Raw genomic sequence first — 21453 nt, forward strand, 5'->3', positions numbered from 1 at the left:
CCCCCCCACACACACACACACACACACACCAGCTCAGTGACAGAGGAATCTGCTGTGTCAGTATCCTCTAAGTGTTCACACTCACAATGACTTTCTGTGTCTTTCTGTCCAGCTCCTGGTGAAAAGGATGGCAAAATACTGGAGTAAATGAGCCAGAGAGCAAGCCTGCCCTTCCTTCAGGAGTTTTCATGGGCCACACACTTTTCCCCTCAGTTTAGTGTTTATGTGTGTTACTTTTCTAAAAGAGATGGTGAGCTGTAATAAATGATTATAACTCGGAGTATGTATGACTTTGAATATATGTGAGAGTTCTCCACAGTGTAAAGGTCCATGTCTGGATCGGAGGAGAAAGTGGAGTCTTCAGGATCAGATGATCAGATGAGCCTGCAGCAAAGGCTGATTTAAAGGGCGACATCACAGGGGGGCATTGGGAGGAATCAGTTTAGGGAACGGGTCGTTCGGTGGTAGCTCCGTCGTTTGCTCCAGGAAGTTGACGGGCGAGTGCAGAGCGGGGGAGCAGCGTGAGTGTCTTTCAGGATGGCTCGTCGGTGAACCCGAAGGAATGGCCGTGCGCTTGTTTGACACGAGGTCAGGTCACTGGCAGTGATAAATGGGCTGGACGTACTCTGGAGGGAAGTAGCCCACGCGTCCATGGCAACGGCCCCTCCAGCGCACCGAATCAGAGCAGTCAATGAGTTCAATGACATCACCACGCAGGAAGCGTAGCTGGGACGGGTGGTGCGGGGTGAAGTCGAAGACAGCTTGGGCATGATGGGAACGCTGTGGGTCAGGAGGGAGAGAGGGAACAGGAGGGAGGGGAGGAGGAAAAGAAAAGAGAGTTAATCACACATTTTCATCACAACAGTAAGTTAATACCCAGTTAATAGCGTCAAAGAAAATACTAAAAGTAACCCACCCCTGTGTTGAAGACAGCTATCAAGCTATATAAGATTTACACATTAGCCCGGGGAAATGAACCTTAAAGCCAGAATTGGCCCAACAAAGACTCCAGTATAAAGTATAAATGCAAATATTATACAAAATTTTAAAATGAAAGAATTTCTGTATTCTGAATTTTTTTAAAGATTTTTTTGTATATTTTTCTTCAACCACACATTTGCCATTTACAGAAGTCTCTGTTAAAAAAAACAGGTAGAAAATTACTGTTTTTGTTGTTGTTGTTGTTGTTTGTTTGTTTTTTACACTTTTTATAGTGTGGACAAGTGAGCTACCAGAACTCTGTCAGTTTACACTTTAAAGTCCAAAGAGTCATAATGACAGTCTTCTTTCACTGATATAACAAACTATTATGACTGAACTTGTTTTTCTTAAATTAAAATATCTCTGGGATTAAATGTGCAGTTAAACTTCTGTACAGTCACAGAAAGGGGAGATTCACTGGCCTGCTTAAGTAGGCTGCATGTGGCCCACGATGTAAAATGAGTTTGACATCCCTGTATTAGAAAATGAGAGATGAGGCCTTTTCATCGCACAATATAAAGACACCACATGTCAAATGTCAATGAAGCTCTTTTTTACCAATTCAATCCAGAAACAAAGAACATGAATGCTACTTTTCTATTTTTAAAAGCTGGAAAGGAGGCAGTAAGCTTCTGTAATCCAACGTCTCCCACATAAAATGAGTCATAACACACCGGTGCAATGTGTGTAGTATTCAGTGGGGTTACGCTGTAGCAGCATGGTGTTATTTGCATGTGACGGTCAAATATGTTACTCGTCAAATGAGGGGGTTGTAGAGTTATTAACGTGTTTATCTCGCTACGTTTAGATGGCTGCAGAAACCAAATCAACTTAATGTCCTGCAAAAGACAGATGTTTCATGCTGATTTAATATCACAGCCAGTTTTGGGTTACCTTTGTTTTTTTTATCAGTGACTCCCAAAAATATGTCTTTCTTTATGTTAAAGTAATATTTATACATACCAGTGCGTTTTCTGCTTATCATCAGGATATAAGATTATAGAAAAAAAATAGAGCACACAGTTTACAAGGGCTAGTTTGGAAATTTCTCCACTACACGAACTTAAAATGAATGTTGGTCAATAAGGTTCGCTGGTCTTATCTCCTAAAGGCTTTGAGAGGTATTATTTAATTCACCAGCCACGATCTAGATGGTGAATTTTTAAAGTGAGCGCAGTTTCTTTGAAGCAGGAGGCCAAACAAAACAAGAAAAAGAATACGAGCTCCAAAGAGATTAAATAAGTCTTGGTAAATATGAAAAAACAGTCTATGTATTCACACATTCATACAGAGCACGCACTTGGTGACAGCAGGAACGAAAAACTCCCTTTTAACAGGAGAACCCTCCACCAGAAGAAGGCTAAGGGAGGGACAGCCATCTGCTACGACCGGCTGATGTTGAGGGGTGAGAGATTAATAATAACTAATGATTACATGTACAGTAGTGTGTAAGCACCTAGAGAGTGAAAAGAGTTGAATGAAGAAGAAACACTGTCCATCATGGGAAGTACCCATCAACCTAGGCCTATTGCAGTGTATCTAAGTGAGGACTCAGGGGTAGCTGAGCCCTGATTATGAGAGCTTTGTATCCTGAATCCAATCTGGGAGCTGAATTCTCTGCTCCCCATTCTACTTTTAAGTATCCTAGAAACTGTTAGTAAGCCTGCAGTCTGAGAGCAAAATTCTTTATTAGGGTGATACAGTACTATCAGGACCAGGGAAACAACTAGATCTATCCAAGAGTAGCATATGCTAATGGACAGATACTTATATAGCACCTTCCACTACAGCTACAACTACACTACAACAACTCTCATTCACCCAATCACACACACTACTTCTGGTACTTCAGCTTCTTCCCACAGTCCAAAGACATGCATGGGGTTAGGATAAATGGCTAAATTGGCCATATGCATGAAAGTAATGTGACTTGTTGACTTGTTGTTTGTCTCTCAGTGTTGTTCCTGTGTTAGACTGGAGTACAGTCCAAGGTGTACTCCCTCTCTTGTCCTATGACAGCTGGGATAGGACGGTGAACTGAAGGTGAAACTGATGAAAATGAATGGGTGGCTGGTTTTGTTTCGAGGGCTTCAAGGACTTGTGATACTGAGAAAGTGATGGAAGCTGTAAAGAAAACCATGCGTGTAGGGCATATTTTCAAGGGGAGAGCGAGTACAGACAGCGATGTTAGAAAGGACCTAACAGACAGAAAAACAAAGAACATGCTGCTTACTCCCACTCCAGACACACCACTAATCTGGCCCTGTTGGGTTTAAAGTTACCATTCTGACACATTCCACTTTCTTTACCCTTCGATTCTCAGACTGTCCTTACCTGACAGCAGGTTAATATCAATGAGGCAAGATATTTTAGATTGCTGTGACACTTTTATGGTGATGAACATCATGTGCTTTGCATAAAATTCTCATTATGCGCACCTTCGTGAAGCATGAAAATCACTTCGCGCCACTCTTCTCCTCAAAAGCCTTGTTTAGCGTTGGGTTTTATCCGATATTTAAATCGAGTAAATGGTAGATTTTAGTTTCTCTTGGTCATAAAAGAGAAACACAGAGGGATGGGTATGCAACGGAGAGGTGCTATCAGTCCAGAATGATGAGTGTAATAAACACACATGCCCACTAAAAATAACAACAACAAACAACGCTTATAATGCTTGTCGCTGTGATGTTTGATGGCAATCCAGGGCAAGGGGAGCCGCTTTAAATTCAGCCCTCAGATTCTTCTCTCTCTTCCTCAAGATGTTTTTCTTTGAGTTCACAAAAGTACTGTTTTTCTTCTCCCTCGATCGCCGGCCTCCTCTGATCGCTGCTGACTCGTGAAGTAAAAGCAGTTTAAGAGTGGCAGAACAAAAGTGGCTATTTTAAGGAGAGAGGCTCGAACTTAACTAACCCGACTATCACTGGCGCTCCCACAGAAGAAGGTGGATGTGATGTGAACTGCGAGGGAGCGGGGAGGCTGCAATGAATACCAATATTGTTTTTTATATGTAGGTGCGTAGATATCTATGTTGGAATTCTGGGCTTTTTTATTGTGGACTGCTTTATCTTAGAGTAAGGCCCAATAAAATGACACCCAAGTAGCGGTAGGCACACAAAACATGTACACAGTTACAAACAAGTACATGCACTAACTAGACAGTGGGATTAGGATCAAGAAACCCAGACAGAATCCATCAGGCCTGCAAATCTATAAAATCCTCACAGTCTTATGATTTATTGTTTCACTGATCTAGTCGAGACTTCTAGTTTGTGTGGGTTGCACAAGAAGAACCCTTTCATTCTTGTTCTCTCTTGTAAAGACAAATACAATCCATGTATCCTTGTGATTAGGGTTGACTCTACCGCCTAAGAGAGCACTGACAGTACAGCTTTTGCTAGTTCCCTTGTGCACAGAATGCAACGAAAATTCCTCCAATACTGCTTGTTTGCCCCTTTGCACAAGGTCCAAGTTTTCCAGGGTAAAAGGGAAGGCTTTGCAACACAAGGACATGAGGATATTAAGGGATGTGTTAGGAGAATTATTTCCTATTCTGCCATACTGAGATAAGAAGCTATCAAGAGCCATGTAATGAGCTGATGTGGAATTAGTTTGGGAAGACAAACCAAACAATAGGAGGGTCAACACACACACACACACACACACACACACACACACACACATATACATACAAAAAAAAAACACCATGGTGCAACATGATTCAAGGACTCACAAGTGCTCAACACACTCGGTTCACGTCTGTGAAACTGACCTATTTAGTCGAACACAAAAAGTAAGAGAAACACTGAACGCAATCTTTTCATAACCTCGTCTTTCTTTATAATCTAAATGGTTAAAGGGGGGGATTGAACAGTTTTTTTCTTTGTATTCTTATTTCTTTTATGAAAGAAAAAGAAGTGATGCTGTGAAGAAGTGGATACTGAATACTGTTAATATTTCAGAGCTTTGAGCGTGCACATCAAGCTCACAAAGAAGAAAGAGCTGCTGAGCAAATACACAAGAAAGTGCCAGACTGTTTATTTGTCAGTTTGCCATATTGTTGTCTGGTTAACTGGTCTTTAGGGCAAATTTCTTTCATTTAGTATTTTCTTTGGGGTTTTTTTCTTCTCCAAAAACGGCACAGAGGATTTTGTAGCTCACACAATTCTGTCCACAGTGGCACCTCGGAGATGTTTAAGAGTCCTTCTCATGATCAAAACCCAAATAGAAACCCTAAATATGGTTTTGCCATAACCAGGTTAAGTCATTCATCAAACAATCTTTTCTCCAAGAGAAGTAAAGCGTGAGTTGTATGACCGTGTGCAAACGCTGCCAGTGGAAGACGCTGGGTGTTGGAGCTTTGTTGATGCCCAAGGCCAAGACGCGAAGACCAGCTGACTGTGATTTTATATAGCTTGACGGTGAAAAAGCCAGATGGGTCCAAAGCTAATATCAATGTTTCATGTGTGCTTTTAATCTGCGCATCTACCTACTGGGAAACCAAGCCCACTGATGAAGAAGAATTGAAGATAACTGGATACAGATGGAGCCAGTGCAGAAATGATCGGCTGGTGTTTACATGATTGCATCTCTCTTTTTCCCCCCACCTTTGATCCTCTCACAGATTAAATTGTAAAGAAGTAGAAGGCTGTAGAAATACATTATGTTTATGGAGATTCAATGCTAAGGAAAGCTCTCCACAGACAGGCACAGAAAATACACCTTCTTAAAGCTCAAATTAAAACAGTAAACACATATGGAGACATAAAGAACTGACTAAGCTGCTGTGATCTCGTGTGGAAAGACAGAAAGGCTGCATAGCCATGTAAGGAAAGCACGGCACCTTCGGCTCTGGGGCATGATGTGATTCAGATTCAAAGTGACCTACAGGGCAACAACATCACAGCCAGTGTGCTAAACACAGAACGATACAAGGATACTGTATATGACCAGCAGCTGACACTTCACTGTAGTTATTTTCACTTATTTTTTCTCAAAACAAAGTCACACTGTTGCTGTATGTGGGCGAAACTCCACAGCAATGGATATAGAATTAATTTGTCATGTCCTAAAGGTACAGTGTGTAAAAGATGTCTAGATGTCTGTGGACTGCAGCCAACGGAAGTTTGTTTTCTTACTCTTCCTAATTCAAGTGCATAATCCTAGCTAAGGTGGCCACTATAGGATAAACAACTCTATTTATATCTTTCTATATTTATCTGTAGGGAGCATAGGCTGTCTGCTGTTTAAGTCAGCTGGTGTCTACGTCTGTTTACTCTGGAGGAGGCTGTAAAACATTTAGAAGAGAGTCTGATGAGTGAATGAAACTCACTTCTGTCTGATGACTTCAATACTGAGGTGAGTTGTTGATATCGTGAACTTTTCTGTGTTTACCCCAGCTAGCCTCTGCTGTTTTGGCTCACAGTAGAGCTCTTAGTCTCTATTAGTTGCTGTTAACCTCTGTTAGCTACTGTTAGCCTGTGTTAGCTGCTGTTGGCCAGTGTTAGTGATATCCTGAACATTTCTGTGTTTGCCCCAGCTAGCATCTGCTGTTTTGGCTCACAGTAGAGTCTCTTAGTCTCTATTAGTTGCTGTTAACCTCTGTTAGCTACTGTTAGCCTGTGTTAGCTGCTGTTGGCCAGTGTTAGTGTTATCCTGAACATTTCTGTGTTTGCCCCAGCTAGCATCTGCTGTTTTGGCTTACAGTAGAGTCTCTTAGTCTCTATTAGTTGCTGTTAGCTTCTGTTAGCTTGTGTTAGCTGCTGTTAAAAGACACTTAATGAATGAACTTGCGATGTGAGTAATTAAATGTAATTAAACTTTGTAATTAATGTAGTTAAACTTTTATTAGAGGGTAAGTGTGATTTTTAGGACACACAAGCCTAGCTATATTACAATATTGGAAATAAATGAGCATGTAGAGCCCTGACTTCAGTTCAAGAGATGAGGTTTGATGTGAGGAGGAAGACAATGAAGTGGAAATGAGGGAGGAGAGCGAGCAGTGGTGAAGGAGGAGAAAAGCATAATGAGAAACAGATCATGAAAATATACATGTACAAATGTTCAATAGTCATATAAGTACAACATATTTTTCTATTACATACGTTAAAAAATAAGTGACTGCATTTTTAAGGTTAGCGATACATGTAAACAACCAACACATGCCACATTTTATATATATTATTATTATTATTATTATGATCACATGTTTCAGGAAGATAATTACATAACACTGTCCTAGTGGACCCTTAATAAGCTTGCTTCTGATGGGGCAACTTTCTGACCTGAGACTAATGATGCTGCGTAATATAAAGACAATCAGAATTTGGTTTTGTGCCTGGGACTCCTGTCACTGATGAATGGAACAGATATGATATAATATCATACCAGGAAATTAAGCAGAACCAAATGAAAGAAAAAACAAAATTAAAAAAAACAACAACAACAACAACAACAACAGTATTTGGTAAAACAGAAACAGTCTTTTATGGTACTTGAGGACCATGAAAGCCATATGTAGTGATAATGTGTAATTTTGTGTTTTTCTTTTTTTATTCTACTGCACGTATGTGAGCAAATTTAAAATACACTTTAAGTAATATTGAAGGTCCTGCTAAATGCTGATAGCAGAGTGGAAGTGGCCTGAAGATAAGAGCTGAAATAATCGATCATGAGTAAATGAATCTGCAGCAACTTTAATCATGTCCATAACTGTAAAATGAATTTCTTTTGGGTGTTGAACCATTAAATTAGAGCTAGTAGATGCATTTTCAAAACTATGGGAATTTTACATTTGCTTCTTTTGTTTTTAAAGAACAATTTTCTTAATTTCCTTAAATCGGCTCTGTGGCGTTGTGATTAACACATTTGCTTTACATGCAAAAGATTGATGGTGGAAGGGTAAGAAGAGTTAGGGTTAGGATTAGCATAAAGTGCTTTTACAGATCCTTAAATGTACAATATGTAGAAACTCCACTGATCATGAAAGTAATGCTGCTCTACTAATGCTTAGATAGACGCTGGGTGAACAGTGGCGGTTTCCATAAGCCCTATTATTTCTTAAGTTTAACCATATTCTTAAAAGTAACAGAAGAGTCACAGCTGACCTCTAATACCTGCATATTCATTGAGAATTCAGGGCAAATTGCCTGTGTCATCATAGTAAAATATGAGACAGAATAAATGGGGTGTAAAAAGCAATGAAATTAACAACCATAAACATCTTGTTAAAGCCTCCAGGCTGTTTTCTAGCAGTAAGTGCCAATAAAAGAATACAAGAATGCAGCATCTGTCCTAGTTTTGTTTCTCCTGTGTTCGTATTCCACTTCAGCTTGAGTTTGTCAGAAGTCACTGCACACAAGTGGATCCAAAAGTGTGTTTTTGAATGAGCCGTTTGAGCAGATGGAGAGAGGACAGTCTTCCTTTTTGTGCTATTTCTGCCCAAACCACAAAGCCAGAAGTCATAACATAACACCACCTCCTCTGTGGTGGTGTCGTTGGTGTAGCCTTAAGCTTCCTGTGCATGAGCATGAGAAATTCTCAGAAAACTGAAATATTCAGAAACAAAACCTGGTGTTGTTTTCATGTGCTATTCACTTGCATTAAAGAGAATTCAATTATCACAGTATTTAGGTCATACAGTTTATTAGTCTCCCGGGGGATGGCTGTAGCCATCTTCCGTTTAAGTACCACCATAACTGCCTAAAGCTAAATTCATCACTTCACACCTGCTCCAGCTGCATTTGCACAGAGAGACGAATGCACTGCGCATCATCCCGAGTGATTTGGAGCACGCTCTGAACGGTTTTATGACCAGCCATGATGCAACTAATCAGGAGCTCAATTTGCAAAAAAAATACTTTTTTTTAGGATGCACATGAGCTCAGTTAACCTTCGTATAGCTAAGGCACTGAGTCTGAGTTAGCTTTTACACAGAAGTCAGTGCATTTTAGTGTCATTCCTGTAAATTATAAGTGCAAAGGTGTATTTTATTCTTTAGTAAACAGACATTTCCTTTTTTTAACGTTGGTTTAAAATAATTTAGTGACGATTCTGGTGGTTTTACTTTGGGTTAAGGCTAATAATCTTTTTCTCTCTTTTTGTGGTGACATAAAGTATATTACTGCAGGCGTTCTTCTCCAGGCTGGATCAGTAAGGATGCTATTATTACTTCAAGCAGAACATAAAAGGAACGTGGAGAAAGGAGGGCGAGAACTACAATGTGCTGCTACCTTGCCTGAAATACACTCGTGCATGTGTGTCTGTTTATTCCCTGCCTCCCTTTAGTTGTAATAACAACACTGACTCATTGGCCACTAACATCACTTCTTCTCTGATCATCTGCAAAACACCACAGAGCAGCAGTGACTGGCTATCTGCAGGCCACCACCTCGGATGTCAGCACCTCTCTGCTTCTTTTTTGGCACTTCACAGAGCTGCTTGTTAGGAGAAAGGTTTGATTTCAAAGGTGAACTGAACTGAGGCAGTGAAAGCAGTGGTCGCAAACAGATCCCATCTGCAAGGGTGCTTTGAAAACAGATGGCAGCATTAAGGATAAAGCTTGGATGTAATTCTAAGCTGCTCCAGAGTTGCTTTAGGATCATGTCTTCTTATTTGGGGTATTAAAAACATTATTAAGTCAATAAAGAAAACATGAGACAGCTCTATGGCAAACTTTGTCTGTGCATGTACTGTAAACACAGAGTACGAGGGAGCTCTTGCATTTTCTAACATAAAAACTGCAATTAAACCTTTATCACCACTATCATCTACAATCAAAAGAAAACATGCAGAAAACTGAAAAATCCAACTTCTTGAGGTTAAACGATCCAAACTTCAACATCATCTGTAGGCCATCTGAAGCACTGATTCTTAACTGATACTCAGTTGAGCTGTGGGCTAAGTAACCACATATGATGAGATCCATTTCAATGAGTGATGTGAGCAAAATTTACCCTGTCACATTCTGTTAATCCTCGACTCAAAGCGAGCCCAAAATGAGAAAAGTGTAAAGTGCTCACGTAAATGACTTAAGATCAAGCCCATCTTGATTGTGACTCTTTTATTTTAAATATACAGGATCTGGAAATTACACTGCGCTGATATTACTCTTATGATGTTACGGCTCCCTAGCTGGAATAAGTAAGAAAGTCTGTGCTAAAAATCCAGCTGAGAAATTCATCCAGGGCACATTAAGCTTATGCCTTTGGCTTCTTCTGTGCTTCATATGATTGTAAAATACTGGACTCCATTCAGAAGTCTGAGTGAGTTACATGTTATGCATTTTGCAGGACTTTTTGTGTAACATAATTTTGCACAAATTAAGAAAAACAGCAAACCCTATTTATTTAAAATAACATATAGTACTGCGCAAAAGTCTCAAACTAGCCCTCGTTTCTTTATAGTTTATTAGGAAAATGACAAATAGGTGCAAGCATTTAATTAAAACATGCGACATGCACGATAATACAACATAAAACACCAAATTCTGACATTGTCTTAAGCAGCTTAACAAGCAAATGAAAATGATAAGATACAAGACTTTTGCACAGTACTGTAAATGACTTTTTGTTTGTTTAAAAGAAACTGGGGACTTTGTGATGTACAATAACAGCCACCTGCCAGCGTAGCAGGAGTAAACCATGAAGACAGGAGGCTGACTAAAAGAACGACTTAAGACAAAAACCACGCATCCAGCAATGCCAGACATTCCTCGGTTTCATTTTGAGAATTATAATTTTTGTCAGTGTAGTAAATGAAACATGATCTCCATGTGACAGCTAACACTGGCAGATGACTGCACTAAATTGATCGTTCTGTTCGCCGATGAATCGAGGTCAAATCTCGGGGCTGAAACCACAGAAGTGAATATGATGTTATATGAAGTATTAGCTTGTGGTTTGTGTTACAGTGACACAAACATGCTGTCAGGTCGGGATTGCTGTGGATCAAATCCCTTCGGTGCAACTGGGTTTGCCTGCGGGTGCGGCACTGCCTGCCGCTCCCAGGAGTAGTTACTGTGCAATACGAGCTTGTCTACATAATGACAACAACAACAGCAGCTTTTCCCATGATGACGCCTTCTCAGGAACTAACTGTCATTTCTCATACTAAAAATCAAATAAAGTACTACTAATGCTTGCGCTGTGCTTCTGGTTTACAGCTGTAGTATATTACTATCGTGTGCAGTCTTTTGGAGTCTACATATCACACTCTACATAGAGTGTGATCCACCTAAGACTGATCGGGTGATTGAATTATGGAGTAAAGTAATAATATGCCCAAATTTGATATGTAGCTACCTCATGACTAATGCGTAGAATTGCCTTTTAGAAAATCAGTTTCCTTTAACACTGCTGTGCTCAGTCCGTCTGGCACGCTGTCTAAGATGACTGATTTGATTTTGCTCCAAACTGGCGGCTGCTCTGTGATGTTTCATTACAAGCTGCACCTCTACGTCAAACATCAAACTCCGCCAACGCAGTTGCAGCTCCAGAAATTCCACATATGGAGTTTTTCCCATAGTTATCAGCTACATTAGATTGACAGGTTATGCCTTCGAGTCAAATGAAAAATGAATACTCAGCTTGTTATGTTTGTCCAGGCGTACTGATTTGATAAGCACCGGATAATTTACTGTGTCTCGCCTGATAGTTAACATGATGTATGGGAGTACGGCGGAGGGAAGAGGAACGAGACAGAGACAGATGACAGCAAGAACAGATGTGTCTTAAATGGTTTGGTGAGGACACTCATAAGGATAATGGGATTAAAAAATGCATAGGGATTTTTTTTTTTTTTAAAGATGAGTATTTAGGTGATTTAGGTACATTAATTTTTTTTTAATTTAATATATTCCATTTGAAATAAATTATATTCAGGTTGCTTTTAAAAACTGTTTAAAGGGAGACTTTTGTGTACATTTTTACTTCTACTGTATATTTTTCTCCTAGGACTCCACTGGAACACATTTGCATTAGTCACAGTTTTAGCTCCTGCCTCTTTAAGGCCACCCCTCCCTTAAAGCACAGTTTAATCTGATTGGTAGCTCCTCACCTGGCTTTCACAAACAGAATCCAGTGCTAGCAAGCTAGACCTCCTTATCTCACCTGAAATGACCATAGAAGGAGACCTACAATGAGCAGATTGAGCTGAAAACTGATTGATTAGATCAGTTTAGAGGGTTTACTTTGTTACAGTACAAATACGAAAAAAAAAAAAAATCAGGTTAAAGCTTCCCCACTTACGTTATTTTAGATTGCTTTAAGAAAACCATGAAATCAAAAGAAACTCACCCTGGCGAAGTGCTCGGGGTCTCTCAGAAAGACCGTCCTCTCCTTGGCGATGCTGTTGCTATGGTAGAAGTCCACCAGCTCGTTCAGAGAGGAGAACGCCTCGTCCCACACGTAGTACTGACTACAGCGATCCTGCAGTACCTTGAAATGCTGAACATGATCCCCATAACTGCAAAGCAGGTAAACAAAGAGATGCAAACGATCATAAAACTGAGTATCTATGAGGATATGTGCTTCCTCGCAGTAGCATACCTTAACTAATGAGTTCCATTTTTTGCCATTTTGTTAACTAACACTAAAAAAAATACAAAATCGTGAGAAAATCCTTATTTTGTTCCTCTTGATAAATCTTAATTTTGCTCATTTCTTTCTCCCCTGGTCATCCACAACACCACCCTGCAGTGGCTCCATGCTCACAAACACTGAGAATCACTGCCATAGCCAGTTTCCCTTTATTGGATTAAACTTCATGGAAATGAAATCTATAAAACACACTGGGCAAAATTCCCAAATCTCATTAAAAGTTTGAATATTTACTATTGTTTATATGGGACAAATTGCATATATATATATATATATATGCAACAACACGGGTCATTTACTCTCAGAAATAATTTGGAAACAAAACGGTGACTTGTTAACTGTATTGACGGTGCTTGGGCTCAATTTAAGGTCTATTGTAGGAATCATGGCTGAATAATCCTGCTTTTTAATCATGTACTCTATTGTCAATCACAAGGTCTCTTTATTTTTCTTTTAGTTTATTTCTTTTTGTCTTACAGTACATCTGGACCAACTATTTCTTAATAGTCTTAATGTTTAGCCTGCAAAGCCTCCTCCCAGATGTCAGCTGCTGATTGGACAATGGATTTAGTGCATTTCAATTTGCCTCTAAAATCAGCGGAGTGACCTCTGCTTGGTATTATACGTATAAGCAAGAGAAACGCTTGAGATTACAAGTCTCTTCCGTAAGAGTGTCGTGTCCTCGCACAGGCAGAATTAACCTGGTGTGTTTTTCATTTTGAGCCGGAAGCTGTGCCCGAGTCCAAACCCAGGACCCTGGGTTGACTTAAAGCTGTTGAAATAATGTGAAAACAGACAAGCTGTTACAAAGAGAAACCCAAACTACTGTGGAAATATCTAACACAGTCAGTTTCTCAGAATTCATAAAAGCAGACAATGACATTTTCACAGACTGCTCTGTGAGTCTCATGTCAAATAAACCCAATACCCTTTAAATTTAAATAAATGTGGTTTAGATGCTTTGTAGCACAAAATCAGCAACATTGTTAGACAGATTCTGATCAAAGCCAAGCAAAGCAAATGACAAAAAATAATAAAATAAAACCATAAGTGACACAAACAAAAATAGCCTAGGTGTTGAAGAGCTTTGCCTTGTTGTTATAATTAGAAGAGTTTGGTCAGCATTCATTGACAATCATACCTGCTCCCCTTGTTCTGGTCTGTGGTGGTTGCTAAGTAACTTCCCAGCTTATCTTTAGAAATCTGGACATCTCACCGTGATTACATGGTTACATAACTGCGTCTAACATGCAGCGGAAATCAGTGCAACACCCCCATATTTCTAAACACATCGCAGAGTAGGTGTGTGTGTTAATGTTATGTTAATGATTGCTAAAATATCACGTCGGTGGTTAAAGAGAGAGCCAACATTCTCTCTCCCGTTTCTCTTCTAGCGCAGCATCATCGGTGTGGATGGAAATACCGCCATTGAATGATGCATCCTAATAAGCGAAAAAGCACAATGTGGGATCTCTTTTTGGGGGGATTTGTGGTTTAACCTTGCTCGGCTCCTTCTGAATCGCGTCTGATTGGCCGTGCTCCAGGCTCGCGGAAAGTAAATGAGCATCGGCTTTTTTTCACCCAGAATTCCTTTCTCTATTCAGACACTGTGCTCCTGTGAACAAGCAGAGCTGGCTCCCTTATGACTGGATGGCATTCAGCTACACCTCCACCCTGCCCTTCTTTCTCTGCCTCCTCTTTTTCTCCAGCCTGTGTGTCCTTGTTTCTCTCCTCTCACGATCTGACTCCCAAAACTGAGGATTTTATTTTGCAGGAATATTAAATTAATCAAATGTGTCTTTCAAAAATGACAGCCTACCAGCATGTGAATATTAACTCATTCTGTATGACCAACAGTGCTTTTATTTTGCCCACAGGTCTGGTTGGCTTCAGCTATTTTGGTACCCTGTGCGAGGGTTTGAGGTTTGGTGAATAAACTCTGAGGAAAATTTCTGAACAGCCAGAAGCAACAAACACAACTTCACCTGGAATTAATGTTTAATCGGGTCTTAATTACATTTAATTTCGGGGACTCTTACAAACAGATCTGTCTGTGCCCCTCTGGCAACACACGAACACTGTGTTTTAAGCTGTAGTGTTCCTAGACCAATGCTGGGGTGGTAATGTTCATGAATTGCTACTTAAAGGCCACAACTTTTTTTATTATTGTCATATTGTTGCCATATCATTGCTGTCAGTGCAGACAATCACCTCTTAATCTCAGTTCTTTCTAACTTTTCTCTCTTTATCTCACTTTGTCTCCATTGCCTTTCTTACTTCAGCTTTACACACACACACACACACACACACACACACACACACACAAAGCACAAAACTGTGGTGTTCTGTCAGAGTAATCTTCATCAGCCCCAATAATCTCCCAAGGTGTCTGGCGCCCTCTGCTGCACCCTACTGGTGGGGCTCTGTAACTGCCACCAGCTCTGCAACTGTGCAGCAGCTGCTTGTCTGAGGGAGCAAATCACACAATAAGCCCCTGCTGGATAACGAAGTCAAAATAAGTAAGGGGTGCTGTGAGAGGTGAACAGAGACGAGAAGATTTTAAAACAGGATGTGAGCTCAACACGGACTTTCCCTCGAGGGGATTCACAACAATGTAAAGCACAATTAAACACATAAAACAGATGGAAGAAAAGAAGAAAAGAAGGTAATATTTGAAGTTATTCTGCACCCTCTACATCCTTCTCAGGGGTAGTTTGTAATTTGAAAGAGAAAATTTATTTTCAGGAAATTAAAAATTATTCTTATTTTCAGGGGAAAGAAATCAATAGAAAACGAAAAACAAAAAAAAGCTCATTTCAGTTTAGCTTTGGAATATTAATGTGAAACTGGCATCTATCATTAATGTTTGACATGCCCAGCCCCTCCCCCACCGGAAAAAGTGCCCATGCAAGTGACCAGAAGCTAGCTAAATACTGGCTGAACATTAAACCACGCTTGATGCTAAATTTACCCTGCCATGCAAAACACAACCACACATCAGTATCAGGAAAGAGGTAAAAATAATAATAACGCAGTTTGAGACTTTGAACACAAATCATGAGAAAACTAGCCTTAAAAAGTATTTAAATACTATTTTTTGCTGTATCGCAATGGCAACACACCTTATTTAGAATGAAATAAACCATAATCTAGAGTTAAATACTTGTATGTGATCAAGAGGAGAATGCATGATAATGTAGTTGTAACAATATTCGGCGATGTCATACTGATGGTTTTATTAATTACGACGGTGAAGTAGAGACAGTAGAGAAGCAGTTTGCTGTAAGAGCGCAGACAGCATCTGTCTCAGCTGGATCGCTCTCTCGCACACACACATACACAAAGCAGTCTCTCCAAGTGCCCTCTCATCTCTCTGATCCAGTGTAATTAAGGCCCACAGCGATGGAGAGATTATGCTCTGTTTCCGAGTAAAAGGAAATGAGAACGAGAGCAAGAATCTAAGAATGAGAGTGAGAAAGATTGAAAGACAGAAAATGAAATAGATTTAGAGATAGAACTCAGAGTCAGATATACTGTAGATGAGGACAGCAGTTACATTTCAGACTTTTGCTCTGCGCCAGCGCTATTGTGTGTGCTCAAAGGTCGTCCGACCATCTTTCTCTCAACTTCCCCCATCAATCTATTCTCACTTCCTTGTTCTTGCTGTCTCTCTCATTCTGCCAGCCCCCTTGTCTAATCTGCTGTTCAGTTTCTAAACCGCTGCAGATGTCTGGACTACTTCACACAGTCACACTAACACCTCCGGCCGACAGTTTTTAATCTGTGTGTGTTTGTGTGCCCATGTGATGCAAATTGCTGATTATATCATGTTTTTGTGCCAGCTATCGTGCATAACCGGCTGCCGTATTACATGCGTTGTAGGCCGCCATGCACACACATTTTGACCACCAGTGCGTGCACGTTTTAAAGGAGCGTCCTTGCATGTCAACCAGACATGTCAGTGAGTGAGGAGGGGGGGGTTCAAACCGCTTGTGGCATTAATAAAGCATAGCATGTTTTGATAGATGGCTGAGGAGATAGGAAGGAAGTGTGACCGTCTGTGCTCTGAGGGTGCAGAGCGAGAGATGTGATGAAGCAGAGAAGGGGAGGAATGATAAAATATGTTTTGGTGGAGGCACTTTAATCGAAACTGTGTTGACTTAGTGGGCTGAATATTTCTACTGCATATTTAAGTCATTCGCGTCCACCTGAAACTTTGGGAAAGCGCTCATACCCCTGACTTCAATCAATTTTTTAAAATCAAGTTAAAACTGTTTACTTTCATTTTTTTTTTGTCTGTGTGCAAAGTGGAACAATGCAAGCATCCAAAATAAAACCAGGATTGTTGGAAAAGCAGCGCTAAAAATTCCATGCTATGCTTAACAGCCGTTGGGCAATACTAACGATGCTTTTCTCATTTTGGATGTTTGTTAAACGTGTATTCTTTTTTCGGCTTCCTTTTTTGTTTTGACCTTCTACATGAATAATTAAAAACAGCAGGACTTGCCATCCTAAGGTGACAGAAACTGTCAGCAAGCACTTCTGCTGAATGAGTCATGTTGGTCACAGGAAAAGTCTCCAACAAGCAGGCCTCTTTAAGCAGAAAGCTCAAATGACACCACTGTCATGATGCTGTCAAAAGATTTACAGATCTATGTCATGTCTTCACTTTTCATTAACTTTGTTCACCTTAAATTCAATAACATTTTAAAATTCTTAAGTAATGAGACTTTTACGATGCTCTGTGATTTCTTGAGTTCAAGCTTTTTTTGTGGTACATTTATGTTATGATTGAAAATCTTTTCAATCTGAGTGTTTGGAATTTGGGGAATAAATTTAATATAACTTTTTGTATCTGCTTTTTCTCAGAGTAAACTCGGTCTAAGCCTTGAGAGAGAGTGAGAGACAGAGCGAGTTTGGATTAATTAAAATGAGAAAAAAATGAATACATAAATAAGGAGGAGGAGACCCTCTGGAGCCTCTCACAGAGCACATGATGGTTGTACTTGACCGTGAGAAAACACAACAGAAGGAAATATAAAGTCCTGTCCTTCTCTGACACTGTTCTTGCTTTGCCTCTTTCTCTCTTCCCCGTGTTTACGTTCCTGTCTCTCTCTGATGTGTTTTGGTCACTGAACTGTGGTATTAAACTGTGCCAGTATGAGTTATGGTTCAGGCTATGAAAACCTGACTTTCTACTGAAAATTTATGAGAAAAGCTCTTACTTGGGTTTGAATACAATATCCTCTCTCTAACCAGGCGGTGGTTTTTGGTATCTGACAATGTTTTCCTGGTCTCAGTCATGTTGGCTGTGGAACTCAAACATGTCTATCAATGCCGGGTTTACACATATTTATTGCAAGTAAACAACTTAAAGGAGAATTTCACAGAACAAACATTATTGTGCTGTGCACCACACATACAATCGCCAGTTACTTTATTAGGTACCTCTATTCAACAGAGGTGGCAAAAGTAGACATTCTGTACTTAAGTAGAAGTACAGATACTAGTGTACTCTACACCGACAGTTTACTGTTTAGGCTATCTTTATATTAGACAGTATAACGTTAGTATGAAGGTGGAATTCAGTCAGCAGATATAAGCATCATCAGCTTAACTTAAAATTCATCTCTGCTACACCCAATGTAACCTAACTCTGACCATGAGAACCACAGCCACTGTGCACCAGCCCAACACAGTGCTTTACTTTAAATCAACCACATTATTTATCCTGCACAAACATGCAGAGTATTTTCATGCAACCTTTAAATAACAGTTAGTCTACCTCAGGTTTTTTTGTTGGCTTTTTTGCAGCACGTTTCACAACATGAAAAAAATATATTGTCACATATACAGGCACAATATATGACTTAAAAACATGAGGTTTATCAAACACCACTGAGAAGTCGTTACCTTTACATCTAACCTCTCTTCCTCCTCTCCTGTCCTGTCTTTCTTATCTTTCTCCATCTCTGAGTAAAGTTAGCTCTCTTTCTTTTCTCTCCTTGTTAAATACAGCAGCTGGACCTTTAGTTAGCAACACACTGTGTGACAAACTGCACACAAACAGTTTGCTTCTTGGCACATGAATAGGATTGCCTTTTGTGCATTAGTGCTGAGCCTCAAATCGGTTTGATGTGTGAAGGCCCACAGTGATAATAACTCCCCTCAAATGCGTAAAACCAAAAGTAAAAAGCCTGTTTTGAAAACGTAAGGAGTAGAAAGTACAGATATTCGTTTAAAAATGTAGGGAGTAAAATTAAAAAATTGTCAGAAAAATAAATACTCCAGTAAAGATACCTGAAAATTCTACTGAAGTACAGTAACAAAGTATTCGTACTTCGTTGCTTCCCACCTCTGCTCATTAATGTAACAAACAGCCAATCACGTGGCAGCAACTCAGGGCACTTAGATATGCAGACATGGATGTCCTGCTGAAGTGCAAAGTGAGCATCACAATGGAAAGAAAGTTGATTGAGGTGATTTTGAAGGTAGCATGTTAAACTTGTCTGACTTGTACTTACATAGTGCTTTTCTACTCTATCTGAGCATCTGAAGCACTTTCTTACCTCACACACACATTCACACAAGCACTCTTTTCTGGGTCGAAGTGTGTTTACGTTCACACACTCACATTCTGATGGATACATCGGGGGCAACTCGGGATACTAAAAGCAGACTAGAAGAGCTGGAGATCAAACCATCAACCTTCCGATTAGTAGACAACCACAGTGTGGTTGTTGATGACAGACTGATCTGAGTATTTTAGAAACTGCTAATCTACTGGGATTTTCCCACACAGACATCTCGAGGGATTACAGCAGCAGCTGTCGGAGTAAAAATGCTCCGTAGATTCCAGAGATCAGATGAGAATCCCGAGACTACTTTGAGATGACTCAAATAACCACTCATTACACGTCAGTACAACACACTGAACTTAAGGCAGATGGGCTAGAGCAGCAGAAGACTGTACCAGGTGTCACTGCTGTAATCTCAGTAATTGGAAAAAAGTTCATCTGATGAGACTCAGTTTCTGTTGCAACATTCAGATTACAGGATAAGAATTTGTTGTAAACAGCATAGTCCATTGGTCCATTCTGCCTTGTATGGATGGTTCACAGTAGTGGTGGTGTACCCAAGATACCACAGCCTACATGAGTGTTATTGCTAATTATGTCCAACCCTTTATGACCAAAGAACAAACATCTTAAAAATGACAGTTCACCGACTTCGCTGCATTCAAATGGCCTACACAGTCACCAGATCTCAATCCAACAGAACACCTTTAGGATGTGGTGGAACAGGATATTCACATCATGGAAGTGCAGTCGAGAAATCTGAAGGATATGTGTGAGCCCGTCACCTCAATATGGACCAAAATGAAGATATTTCTGAATGCAAAAGGAGTTTGTCCAAGTAGTAGCAGGTATACCAAATAACGTGATGGCCTAATTAATATTTTAGAGTCATGTTACATAACTTTAGTCACTTCTTCATTTTGGCAGGCGTTTCTTGACACACTCTTTTTTATTGTATCAAAAAAACTAAAGCACTTTTTTTTTTCCTGATGTTCACGAAGTGTGAAATTGTCCCCCAAATGATGACATTCACAGGACACTGAACCCACTCTGCGTTACTTAAATCTCTGAGCGGATTATGTAGCTGTAAAATAAGCATCACCCACAGGGTCAGTTCCCTCTAATGGTTTCCCTTTGTAGAAATGTCCCTGAAAAGAGGCTGATGATAAATGATGACTAGGAAGCCGAATGAACAGCCAGAATCAGCGCTTACTGTATGAGCCATCAGTCAGTGTAGCGTGAGTCAGTGATACGTGAGGCCGTGTCAAAAACAACAGCATCCACACTGAAATGGTAGCGCAGTGGGCAAATTGCCTAGTGGCCCTGTCTATATAATTTTCATCTACCGTTAATGGTATTTACAGTCTCCATGGAAGGCGAGTTAATCACTATAGATGCCCATGTTAAAAATGAGCAACTTTACAGAAGCACTGCATTTTAATCTAACCTATGCTTTTAAACTTTCTTGAAGCAGATTTTGTTTTTAAGTAAACCCGAATTTTACTATATTATTTACATGTCGGTACTAATTCACAGGTTTCTATGTACTCTTTGATGAGTCAAGCTAGAGAAACTAGCAAAGTTAGCTGAAAACTGTGAAAAAAAGCCATCATAATTCAAGCTTCGAGTTAATAAGTCAAAATTTTGAGCAAATACCTAAATTGTCAAGCTGGATCTGACAATCAGGGGCTCTGTGAAGTTATGCCATTACCTTGTCACCTGGAGGTAGATTGCAGAAGACGTCAGCTGTCCAACAATTCCACATAAACACCTTTCATGAATTATCATTCGCTAGAAGGCATTCAAGTGGAAATGAGGTCCATCAGGGCCCTTTCTGAATACCAGAGCTAACTGAAACTTTCAACTTACTAACTCAAAATTTCTAGTTTTTCGATGTCCTTAAAACAAGGACATAAACTCAAGGCTTCAAAAACATCCGAGCCCACAAATCAAAGAGTGAAATCAGATAGCCAACCCTTTTTCAGGGTGGTGATTGCTCTTGGCAAGACACGCAACAGACCTTAGTCCTTACTGTTCAGAGCACAATGGATTGACAAATCATTATCTTGAGACTATGAGTCATCTTCTGGGTGGGGTGGGTGGGCGTTCTGAGGCTGAGAATGTGGACTCACTGGTCAAGAAGACATCAGGCCAGACAAGTTGTTGGTGAGCTTCTATCAGACTGTTACATCAAAGAAATGGTGTTTGTATGACCTCCAGGTGATACGGGACAGATGCAACAGGAAAACCGACTGTGTACGTGTCTTTGTGCACGTGTGCGTCTGCGTGCAACACCAGAC

The 21453-nt window shown here is 40.1% G+C and overlaps 1 protein-coding gene across 1 annotated transcript in view; it reads right to left on the minus strand.

The window, feature by feature from the left end:
* Positions 1 to 6: 6 nt before the first annotated feature.
* The window catches only part of grapa (GRB2 related adaptor protein a), a 33257-nt gene continuing 11810 nt past the window's right edge, over positions 7 to 21453 (minus strand). The window contains exons 4-5 of the mRNA XM_005942452.3: positions 12273 to 12441; positions 7 to 780 (exon numbers count right to left, since the gene is read on the minus strand). Of these exons, the coding sequence (XP_005942514.1) occupies positions 595 to 780; positions 12273 to 12441 (355 nt within the window). The 3' untranslated portion in view covers positions 7 to 594. The remainder of the gene's footprint in view (positions 781 to 12272; positions 12442 to 21453) is intronic.

The sequence above is a fragment of the Haplochromis burtoni genome, unplaced genomic scaffold (genome assembly GCF_018398535.1).
Source record: "Haplochromis burtoni strain Fernald_Lab_line unplaced genomic scaffold, NCSU_Asbu1 Contig_334, whole genome shotgun sequence".
NCBI lineage: Eukaryota > Metazoa > Chordata > Actinopteri > Cichliformes > Cichlidae > Haplochromis > Haplochromis burtoni.